The sequence below is a fragment of the Pelecanus crispus genome, chromosome 2 (assembly GCF_030463565.1).
Source record: "Pelecanus crispus isolate bPelCri1 chromosome 2, bPelCri1.pri, whole genome shotgun sequence".
NCBI classification, from domain to species: Eukaryota; Metazoa; Chordata; class Aves; order Pelecaniformes; family Pelecanidae; genus Pelecanus; species Pelecanus crispus.
This window is the reverse complement of record NC_134644.1, coordinates 6,238,215-6,249,873: the sequence shown is the minus strand read 5'-3', so window position 1 is coordinate 6,249,873 and position 11,659 is coordinate 6,238,215. Positions and strand designations below refer to the sequence as shown.

General features: G+C 47.2%; 1 protein-coding gene across 2 annotated transcripts in view; it reads right to left on the bottom strand.

Moving 5' to 3' along the window:
* Positions 1 to 5,453: 5,453 nt before the first annotated feature.
* OXSR1 (oxidative stress responsive kinase 1) overlaps positions 5,454 to 11,659 on the bottom strand; it is a 93,303-nt gene continuing 87,097 nt past the window's right edge. Inside the window, exons 14-18 of one of the 2 annotated variants that reach the window (XM_075728196.1) lie at positions 11,472 to 11,545; positions 10,458 to 10,510; positions 9,982 to 10,050; positions 9,025 to 9,089; positions 5,454 to 8,114 (exon numbers count right to left, since the gene is read on the bottom strand). In XM_075728196.1, the coding sequence (XP_075584311.1) occupies positions 8,040 to 8,114; positions 9,025 to 9,089; positions 9,982 to 10,050; positions 10,458 to 10,510; positions 11,472 to 11,545 (336 nt within the window). In that variant the 3' untranslated portion in view covers positions 5,454 to 8,039. The remainder of the gene's footprint in view (positions 8,115 to 9,024; positions 9,090 to 9,981; positions 10,051 to 10,457; positions 10,511 to 11,471; positions 11,546 to 11,659) is intronic. The other variant, XM_075728197.1, reaches the window with a different exon arrangement.

The window sequence follows — 11,659 nt, the reverse complement described above, 5'->3', positions numbered from 1 at the left end:
TGGCAGCTGCGTCTGGAACAGGACAGTGCTGGGACAGACTTACCAGTGGGCTGGAATTAATGTTTAACCTAAGATAAGCTCTGCAATTGTAGGCAGCCACCACAAATACGTAAAGTCAGGATAGATTTAATGCCTGATGTTTTACCTGTCCTAAGTACACAGTGTAATATATTAATCACCTCTGTGCCACTCACAAACATACAGTGCTGGCTGGAGCAGAAGGACCCCTGTTTCAGGCAACCTGGATCACCCCCTCTGACAGGGCCAGGTGGCATTGCTGGGGGAAAAGACTCTTCTCCAAAGCAATTGCAGGAGTTGCATTTGCTGAACTGCTGAGATGGTCCCCGGTCGTTCCACTTGGGCAAGCAAGGTTCAGAGGGGCCAAGATAGCCCAGTGTGATGCAGAGCTGGGAAAAGTCCAGGGGAATAAAGGGAGTGATGTTAATGGATGGGCAGAGCTGGAGATGAGGAAGGGAGGGCAAGTTGGCTGTAGTCCCAGGCAGTGGGAGACTCCATTGCCTTCATCTTTTGCAGCTTCCCTGTGCAACCACAAGCAAGCCATGCACGGAACGTCCACCCCTCCCACCAGTTCTGGGCCACCCCCCAGGCTGGTGGGGGCTATGTGCAGGGAAGACTTGGGGAAGGCATACAGAGATGGGAGAAATCTGACACAGGGCAATGCTGCTTGAAGCAGGCTTGGCAAATCTCAGATCAGATGCCTTCCTGCCTTAAAATGATCATTGAGAACATGAAATCAACTCTGTTGAGCCCATCCCTGACATAGGAACAGCATTTGCCTGGGGCCCTGATGGGCTGTCCATGAGGAAAAGCCTCCAGAAATGCCCAAAAGCAACTTGGATGTTCCTTCTCCTGCCCACAGATCCGTGGGAAGAGCATTGTAGAAGCATGATGGAAATTGGACCATGGCTGTCCCATTTGGGTTGAGCAGAGCACATGCATGGGTCAAACTTGGAGGTACACCAGCTCCCTGGGCAGCCAGAGGAGAGATGCTGCCCTCAGGATAAGCCCAGCTTAGCAGCCACAAGCAGGGAGCACCAAAGACAGAGAAAAGCAGGCAGATACTGAATGTGGCAGAGGTGCTGGATGACACAAATTGGGTCTGTTCAAGTCAACTAGGAAACTCAGATGGAGGATGAAATTGAGGTGCCCCTGTTCACCTTGGGATCTGCTTCATCAGCAGGAGACGGGACAGGCCAAACCTTGCTAAAAGCAGAATCACACATGTCTAAGAACTCAGGAGCCTTTCCCAGGCCTGACCTGCCTTCTCCCCTGGCCGTCTCCTGGCTCCATGCTAGAAGTCGTCCAGGGCATGAAGCAGCCTCATCCACTCTTCTCTGTCATGGTTTAAATGGGGAAGCCCGGGAGGGTCAGTTGGACACCAGTCACGGGTCTCATGGATCTGGAGAAGCAGGAGCCAGAGGACTGGCACAAAACACTGCCAGGACTTAGGAGAGAGAAAATGGGGTCTGTTCTGCTCTGACCAGCATTGGAGAGCCTGAGCTGGGCATCACACTTAAAGGAGGCTGGAGGATACCAAGGCCATGGACCGAGGACCAAAGGAAGGAGTGGGAACCCTGTTGCTGGAGGTTTCCAGCAACATGTGAGGAAGCAGCAATGGTTGATTGGAGCGAAGTCACATCTCTGGGCTGAGATGGCCTCCTCAGGACCTGACCAGGGCATGTGTCCATGACACACATTTCCATGGCTTTTGCTAAAGGTCAGGAGGAATCGATCTGATGCAGCTGGGGAAGATCTTGTGCACCAAAGCCAAAGCACAGAATGAGCATTGCCTCCAGGCATGCCCTGCTTGAGCTCAGCACACCCCAGCCTTCAAAACAGCATTTACCACAGCACAAAGCAATGGGAAACAAAAGGGTGCTACAAACCTGAGTGACCAGCGTCACCTCATGACCTGAGGGGTACACCCAGCCACTGCTGCATTTCTCCGTGGCGTTCAGGCCATACGCCACGATGGAGGTGAGGTCCTGGTCCACCGGTGAGTACATGGAGCACTGCTCGTACGCCCCGTCTGCATCCCGGGGCAGGGTGAGGTTCAGCTGCTCTTCCTCCGTCAGTCTGGGGCCGATGGCACGGATCCAGCTGGTGTCACAGTGATGTGGCACATGTGGAACCATAAAAAGTTGGCAAAACTGGAGGAAAGTCACACTGAGGCATGGAAATAAAGTGAGCGGCACCAGCCATTTCTGAAATGGCCCAAAATCACCAACAGCTTTCCAAAGTTCCCTGACGCCTGACATTGGCAGCTGCGTCTGCAGAGACAGGCTTCCCCAGGGCTGGAACCCGTACTGAAGCCCAAGATAAGCCCTGCAGGTGTAGGCAGCCACAACAAGTATGCAAATTTGAAGACAAAGCAGTGCTCCGCATTGGGATTTTGTACTCACGCTGCGTTCCCATTATGTGAAACAGAAATTTCAGGAGGTGCACACCCTCCAGGGGAGGTTATTTTCCATTTGGAAGCCCATCAGCTGGCAGGAGAGATTGCGAGAAGGTGATCAGGATGCGGTATGAAGAGCAGGGAAGCCCAGAGGCATGGGCAGTATGAGGCACGTTGCGGCGAGCACCCACAAAGGGAAACATAGAATCATAGAATCATCGAATCGCTTAGGTCGGAAAAGACCTTTAAGATCATCCAGTCCAACCATTAACCTAACATTACCATATCCACCACTAAACCAATTAAGGGTAGAGTAGCAATTTCGTGTTTTCTGGCTTGGTGGAACATCCAAGTATGAAGGTAACAGGGGTGGACTATTCAGTCACAGGAGGACTGTGAGGCACTGGACTAAGGCAGCATGGAAAGCCTTTAGGAGCGTCCATAAAGGGATTTCCTTCAGAAGCAGGGATGGGAGGCAAAACTGGGATATAATTCTCTGGGGCTTTTTAAGCTGGGTTTGGCCAAATACTGGAAAGACTGTAAAGAAGTTGGCTTAGATGCAGAGGATGAGATTCAGCAACCCAGGATGTCCCTTACCATCACATGTCTTAAACCTGGAAGTTACATTCACCCAAGACAAAGTTTTCTGGATCTGTGAGTAAAGAGGAACACCTTAAGAAAAATAAAGAGCCGGAAAAACTAAGCCCAAGAGCCTCAGAAAAGAGAGTGAATGGAAGAGGCACCTTAGAAAGTGCCACCATCCAAGACCACCACAGGGTTTTTTTTTGTTTTGGTGGGGTTTTTTTGTTTGTTTTTAAGCAAAGGCATGCATATCCTTAAGCAAACGTATAGGTGCATCCCAGCCAAAACATGCCTACAACTGGACCATCCCTATCCCCTCCCAAAAGACACGCACCTTGCCCTTGACAGTCCCTGCACCTTTAGAGAAACTTCTCTGTTCCCATGCTCTGAGCAGGAAGACCCCTTCTGCTTCTCCGAATGAAGACACCACGACCTCGCTCAAAGAGAACCTCACTAAGCGCTGGCTAAATCATGTCAACAAAGCTGTCAGGGTTTGAATGAACAGAGCATCTTGGGAAGGTGCGTACATTAGGGGAAAGTTTCCAAAAGGACCTCCAGTGAGAAATATTAGGGGTTTTTACTTCTTAGGTAACATTTCCCTTCATTTCTGAAATTTTCCTTCCTTTGTGGAAGATGGGTAAGAAATACCGAAGGATTTGAAGGAAAACTCTAAGGGTTTCTCCAGTGCAGTGCTTCAGAGTTGGCTTTCCAAGGAGTCACGTAGTCTGCTTGCACCCAGGCCCTTCTCTTTTGCATGACATTAGGTAATACTAAAAGGTTGTGGCCAAGGTCACTGTTAAAAGATGACCACGACTGAGGAAAGCTGTCCAGGTGCCCACTCAGTTTAACTGACATTGAATTGCAGCATTCGCACACAACCGTGGCAGCGGCTCAGTGCCAGGTCACAGCAGCGCTTTCAATCTCGTGGCGAGAGGCTCACCGGCCGTCTGCCAACAGTCTTGTCACCTGCGCACTCGGACAAGACCTTTCACTTCAGGCACCTCCTTGCTCTCGCAGCCCAAAGCATGACCGCTGGCACACAAGTACGCTGCAGCGGGGGGTACCGGTGCTTACAGAGAGGAACGGCCCAGCTAGAGCCAAGAGCTGTGTCCCGGTGTAACCCCAGTAGGCAGCTCAGCCCCACACAGCCACTCCCTCACTCCCCTCCGGTAGGAATGGGAACAGAATCATAAAAGTGAGAACACTCGTGGGTTGAGACAGAAACTGTTTAAGAGGTAAAGCAAAAGCTGTGCAAGCAAGCAAAGCAAAACAAGGAATTCATTCGCTCCTTCCCACCAGCAGGCAGGTGTTCAGCCATCTCCAGGAAAGCAGGGCTCCATCACGGGTAACGGTGACTTGGGAAGACAAACGCCATCACTCCCAATGTCCCCCCTTCCTTCTTCTTCCCCAGCTTTTATTGCTGAGCATGAACGGTGGTGGAGTCACCATCCCTGGAAGCGTTCAAAAAACAGGTAGACGTGGCACTTTGGGACATGGTTTAGTCTACTCTACCATTAATTGGTTTAGTGTGGACTTGGTAATGTTAGGTTAATGGTTGGACTGGATGATCTTAAAGGTCTTTTCCAACCTAATTGATTCTATGACATCACATGGTACGGGATATCCCTTGGGTCAGCTGGGGTCAGCTGTCCCAGCTGTGTCCCCTCCCAGCTCCTTGTGCACCCCCAGCCTGCTCACTGGTGGGGTGGGGTGAGAGGCAGAAAAGGCCTTGGCTCTGTGTAAGCACTGCTCAGCAGTAACGAAAACATCTGTGTTGTCAATGCTGTTTCCAGCACAAATCAAAACCAGCCCCATACCAGCTACTGTGAAGAAAATTAACCCTACCCCAGCCAAAACCAGCACAAGCTGTCAGGACGAGGGGAGATGGGGACGCGCCTGGGCTCTGCCGCTCGCCGGCAGCACATTTTCTTGAAGTCCTGGCTCCACTACAAATGTAAGGGAGAGACCTCAGGGGCACCTCTGGATCAGATCTGCCCTGAAGCTTCAAATTCAGAAAGAACAAGTAGTGTGGAAGTGGAAAGGAAGGAGTGCAGTTCATGCTCCAAAGACTTCTCAAGGTGTAAGTCATCGCACCTTAGCACCAGCCTCTGTCACCCTGAGGTGCTCCTGGACAGGGGAAGCTCATCCCCAGCTGGCACAGGGCACACAGAGCTTGGAGCAAACCTTTCAACTGGAGACAAGCCCTCAGGGTACAATCCTAAGTGCCATCCTGGCTCTGCTTCTGCACAGAATTCCTGGAGAGCATCTCCACCCCCTTCCTCACCGAGTCTTCCCGGGGGTTGTCGAACCTCCCACCGCCCCAAACAGAAACGCCCCAGGGGCTGCAGGCACCACTCACGCAAACCCCTTCCCCAAGAGACACCGTCCAACCCAATGACACGTAAGCCACACACCACACACATGGCAATGGACAATTTGTTCTTTATTGATTAAAAATTAGAGACATGCAGTAAAATACAAAGTCCAAAAAAGGAAAAAAAGCCTGAATATTTTACATCTTTCATTATAATCTACAATACACCAAAGTTGTGAAGAGGATCCGTTTTCATTAACAGAGCATTGTCCTTAAAAGTAGGAACTAACATAAAATTGCCACCTGTTTCCAGGTTCAGATCAGAAATTTGCACAAAACCCAAGTTCTTAATGACACTGGGAAACAATTATGAACAGCATTGGCACTTACTGGAACAACATCAGAAAAGACAGTTGTCTAGCACTGTAATAGCCCGAGTAAGTATTGTGGATCCCTACCCAAAACATCTGGAGATCTATAGAGCAAAAAAACATCAGTTTCGTCCTTACTTGTTTTCTCCATTAAAGAACTAAGGAGCCTGGGGTTAGTGTGAGCTCAAGCTCTCTTAAGTCCTGGCTTTGGGAAGGTGGGGAATAACTTAATAAATAGATGCTGCATTGTTCCATCTGAGCAGTTAGAGTCCTACCTTTCTCAGCACCAGTACACAAATGAATAAGGAGGTCCCCACGGCAAACAGGCAGAAGGGAAAATAATACTGTACCAAGACTACCTTGTCTCCGTATCCTAAGGATTTCCAACACAACCATATCGACCACAGGGTGACAAGAAAATCGAGGTGCCAGCCTGCTCTTCCCAAGCCAAGAAGCTCCATGGGGGAAGCCGTAGGGAGTGCTTTGTGTCAGACAACAGGAGAAAGTACCGGAGGTGCCACACACACGTGCAAGCACACTCTTGGCCAAACCCAGCTGCCACCAACTCCCTGGTATCGGGCACCCGCTTCCTGGGCTCTTGAGAGCATCTGTTCAGCACCCTGGGATGCTCTCACTCCCAAACCCTCTTTCTCCTCTCCCTCCCCTTCACACTCACCAGCCATGGGGCTGCAAATAGCCCATGGGGACATACCCAATATCCACCCAGAGCCTAAAAGCAACAAGGGCGGTATAGAAAGAACATGCACAATTCGGGAAGCTTCCACAGCTGCTCATAGAGAACAATATATAAATACAGATTGTTCATCAGAAGACTTGAAAATTAAAAAAAAAAGTCCTAATTGAACCCAGTCATTCTGCTTTAACACTCTGTTTCTGCATTGTTTGTGGCTGATGGAAACCAAACACGTTTCCATCTGTGTGTTAAATTACAGGCTTACAATTTCTGTGTAGAAAACACTCCAGAGCCAATAGCAGTTACAAAGGCCAACTGTGAAACAGTAGGGAAAAAAAAAATCAACACCATTTATTATTCACATATTGCATTACAAGTGTCTCTTATCAAACTCAGAGTATAATTTATATTATTCATGTAGAAACTCAAATTCAACACCACATAGAAATAAAAGCTAAATACGTGTGTGACAGGGTTTCAGTGACATCCTGATCAAACGTCGAGGCTTGGACCGACGAGAAGGCTGACGGCCCAAGCCATTAGTGCAGGAGGGACACAGCCCGGCGCTCGCTTGCCCAGTACGACCACTCTACTGGCGCTTCTTTATTGCTGTAAAACACGACAGGGATGGTTCCACGGGTACCAGTTTGCAAAGGACTGGGAAACACATCGGGAGGACTCGCGCAGCCCGGCATAACAGACTGGGTTTGAGGAACGGTTTGAAGTGCATCTTTTCCAAACACAGAGTGACACAGATCTCCTCTCCCTCTGACCACGACTATTTTGTTGATCATCTGAAAGACCAGTTTCCAGACAGCAATGCCTCATTGGTCTGCTTCAAGAACTGACTACATCTAAGATGCAGAATGAAAGACGTTTTAAGGAAGGACTGCTTAACGTAAATTAAAAGGTTCAGCCCTCATGCCATGCCTGGCACTCATGTGGAGAGAACCAAAATAGTCAAAAAAAAAAAAAGTTAAGGCAGTTTACAAAGGGAAGCTGACTTCTAACACCTCAAAGTCAAGGAACTTCTCAAAAACACAAGCACAAGGGAAAAAGGCTCTCCCTCCTGTGGGTTAAGACTTGGCTTGCTTTCTCAGGTGCAAGCATTCAAACCAGCAGTTTTAAAAAAAAAAAAAAAACACAGCCAAAGAGAAGCAGATTTCTCAGCACTCCAGGTGACCCAATCAACATGTACATTGGTGTTTCAGATGGAAGGAGAAGCAGGTAAAGAACAAAAAAGATCCGTTCAGTATTAAAACTTGTGCAAAAATAGCAAGTGAAAAAAATGAAACCACATGTAAGCAAACATTTAGGCAAGATCATCAGAGCAGTGGAACCCCCTGCTTCGTACTCAGTAGTATTTTTCTTTAAAGTAAGGCAATAATAAAATGAACATGCAGGCAATGACGTGTTGGATCTGCATGTTTGAGATGACAGATACAAAACCATGAGAGTTGTTTACAAAAGGTGTAAACGCCATCGGTAATTTCAGGAAGGTTTGTGATCCTATTAAGGAAAATGTTAAAGCTTCTAGGAAGGGGGCTGTAGTTCAATTCTTTGGCAGTAGTGGTTGGTTTTTTTTTTTTTTTAGGCTAACAGAAGCATTACGAATATGCACATGTGGGTTCTCAGTTGGGAAACATCTCCTGGGACCATTGTTTAGCTGATGCTGAGCTGTGCAAATCCTATAAGTTTGCCATCATCAGGAATATCTGAGCCTTCAACTCCAGATGCCTGAAACACAAGGAACAGAGATCCAAATAGCAACACACATGCTCTACCCTCTGACACATACCATGCTACATAACACAACAAGGCGTATCAGATCCATATCTGGGGGGGGAGCAGTCACAACACAGCTTTGCACTACCCAAAGTTAAAACTGAGCACGGTTTTGGGGTTCTTGTTATTGGTTTTGGGGGGTTTCTCCCCCTTTTTTTGAAGCTAGGAAGGGCTGGGGCTGAAGTTTTGCCAATGCCTGCTCTGACTAGGGCTACGTGCACTAACTGGGGCAAAACAAGTGAAAACTTACAGAACGAGTCAAAAATAATGGCACTTACTGCTTCACTGCCAATAAACTGGTTACACCTTCACTTTGCCACTGTAACTACCTCTGAATTTAACCACCTCTGAAGGATTCATCTGCTGTTCTTTCTCCTCTCCTAGCCCACCTTCTCTTAGTTTTGGCTCTCTTTTTCCCCCTGCCCCCTTTCCACCCCCCCCTTCATTTCCTCCTCAGAGACACTGTATCTGGACCCCATTCTCCTCCTCTGAGAAAGGAGTCCGCAACATTTCTTAGCCCACTTACCTGCCCCGAAGTATTTCTGCCTGTTCTGGGCAAGTGTATATTCAAAGCCCAGAAAATACCCTTTTGTAACATTTTTATATGTTTATTAACCAGGCTAAGGGAATGTCTGTGTTAGCACATCATCTCACACAGTTATTTAATCCAGGTGCTGCTTAGAGGACACAAGCAGGGAGCCTGCATTGCCTACTGTCAGACAACCAGTAGGAAGCTTGGGGAAAGAAGGGAGGATTTAGAGTGCATACATTAGATGCCTACAATAGACATCACAGGCATCTATATGCAATGCCTTCTCTTTGCAAGTGACAACTTGTTCAATTAGGGAACAGGAATAAATACCAGTTTGAAAGTGACGGATCTGTTTGCTTGGGGCTCTTCCACAATTTTCTGCAAATTAGCTGCAACTGAAATCACACACACAAAGAAAATGGGCAAATATTAGGACAGGCTAGAGAAAAACATCCCAAACACATCAGGCCTCTTTCTACTCAGCAAACTTAGACTTTTAAAATGATGGAAAAAGTTTAGGTCTCAGACTCAGTCTACTTAAATCTAAAGCTTTCAACTGTGAAAATGCTGTCATTTGTTACTATACTTCTTTTTCAGAGGTAGTTATTTGTTCCTGGATGTGGTGGGATTAGTAGTAATAAACCGTCCAACTGCAGCTGGAAATCCAGTTAATTTTGCACTAGCAGCCTTTCCAGATGTTGCGGCCCGTGTATAAGGAACAGTTTTGTTTGCTGTAGTTGAAATATTCAGGCAGTGCTGACAGTTCAAAAGTCTCACCTGCTGCACACAAGGACACATTTATTTAGCAAACTGTTGCTAGAGGTAGCTATTCATGCTCACTTGAAGTGCAGCAACGCATGCTGCTGCCCTAGTGTGTGCGCACTTCATACTTCCTTCCCCAGCCCCACTTAAAAAAAAGCCTGGCTGCTTCCAGTCCCAGACCTCTCTTGCACAGGACCTGTGAGCAGTACAGGCTTGTGCAGCAATTTGGCAATGCATGTATGTCAGACGATAATGATCTAGCTAATGCATTGATTAGTCTTCATTTTGCATTACAAGGAACATTTGCTTCATAATGTTTCCAACTAGATCCTATTCCTGTAGACTGGGGGGTGCCTAAATGTACTGGCACAGAACCGCTACCAGAATTAACAGCAGTTTTGTAGAGCCATTGGGGTAGAGAATCAAGGCCACAGCAAACTCTCCTGGTACCTACTAATCAGGTCATTTTAAACATGTGAAAAAATGACTGAAATGGTTAGAGCAGGAAAAATAATACGTAATTACCTATTACCAGATCTCTGCCATCAACAAGACCTGCTGAAATGAGTTCTTGAGACACACCGTCAGCAGTATCTGTTGGGGAGAAATCCAAGAGCCAGTCACCACCTAATAGAAATTGTCCAGCTGATAAAGGCACCACATAGAAACCTAAAGGAGCTTGTACAATCCAAACAACAAAAGTGTTGTTTACACAAGAGGGATATTAGGGTGTACACCAGGTGTAGTCAGACAGCTCTGAGCTATGCTGTCAAACTCCGAGTTGGAATTCAAAGGGCTGCCCTTTGGTCATATCCATGGATGGTTTTACGAGAAAGGTCTTCTCAACTGCAGTGCTCCAAGCCCAACCATAAGGCAAGCCCTTTAGGAAAGCACTGTGGACAGACACTCATACAGGGTTTCCACACACGCAACTGCACAACAGCAAACACTTCCCCTTCACCAAAACCACCTTCACACACTGGGATTTCCCACCAGCTCACCTCTCCCTGGGGTAAATTCAAATCGAATATCATTGAGCTCTTTTTTTGAATTCCTGTGGAAAGAAGAGAATTTTATATAGGAGAGACCATTTCACTGGACTGATTGGTACCCAAAAGAAAGTGCTGTCATTGAATAATCAGTCTACGAAGAGAAGTGAATTCATCGCACCCTTCCTCCTCACAGGGCAGAAACTAATCACTTGGGTGTGCATCGGGAAGCAGGGCTCTCGGCACGCTCTGCCTTTCGACCTGACAGAGCCCGAGTGGGCTGAACTCCCAAGATAAGCGAGTGCCACCTCTCTAGTATAAGGCAACATTGTTCCACTGTCTCAGCAACTCGTATCTGTCAGCAGATATATCCTTGGAGCACATCCTTCAGAGGAAGGAAGCCCTCACTGACTGCAGATGTACACACATTATGCAACTGTGCAGGAATGACTGGGAGGTGATGCTCTGAAGTCCCAGTCTAATGCTTATCAACAACCAAGACGCCTCCAGAGATGAGAGGCAGGTTCTTTAAATGAGAAACATCAGTATGAGTAATGATAGTAGAATGCGCTTACAAACCTTTTTCTGCCTATTTCTAGGGACACAGACCAGAATCCATGCCTTGAATTGGGTAAAAGCTCTTCACTCTCAGAACTGGCTGAAGTCTGAAGTTGTACCTGAACAGTCAGATGGTCCAGCACAAGGCCAGAACCCCTGGATCCCTGATCCCCTTTAGGGAACCTGGCTAATTCCTTCCTTCCCACCCCGTTAAGAGTTTAGGAATATTTATACAAATATCAAAACCTCTTTCAATCTACAGCTCTTGCCAAACTGAAGAAGTGGATGAGATAACTGCTTTTCTGGGTCCCAGTTTCAGAAGAATGGATGAAATCCAGGCTGACAAACAACACATGACCACCACCCTTTTAATGAAAAGGCAGATGGCAAGATGCACTACAGAAGTCTTCCAGTGTCCCTCTCTACAAAGGCTCATTTTGACAGAACAGGTCAGTTTTGTATCCTTACCTTAACCTTAGTACAAGGCTGATGGGGACTTTCGTATCTTCCTGTACCGGAGCAGCAGCAGGGGCAGGTGGGGCCTGCAATAGGATTACATCATTTTAAAGTAGATTAACACTTCCTTTCTCCGATTTTAAAACTAGAGATAGCTTTGATCAACTATAAATACAAATAAAAATTTAACTCATCATTGG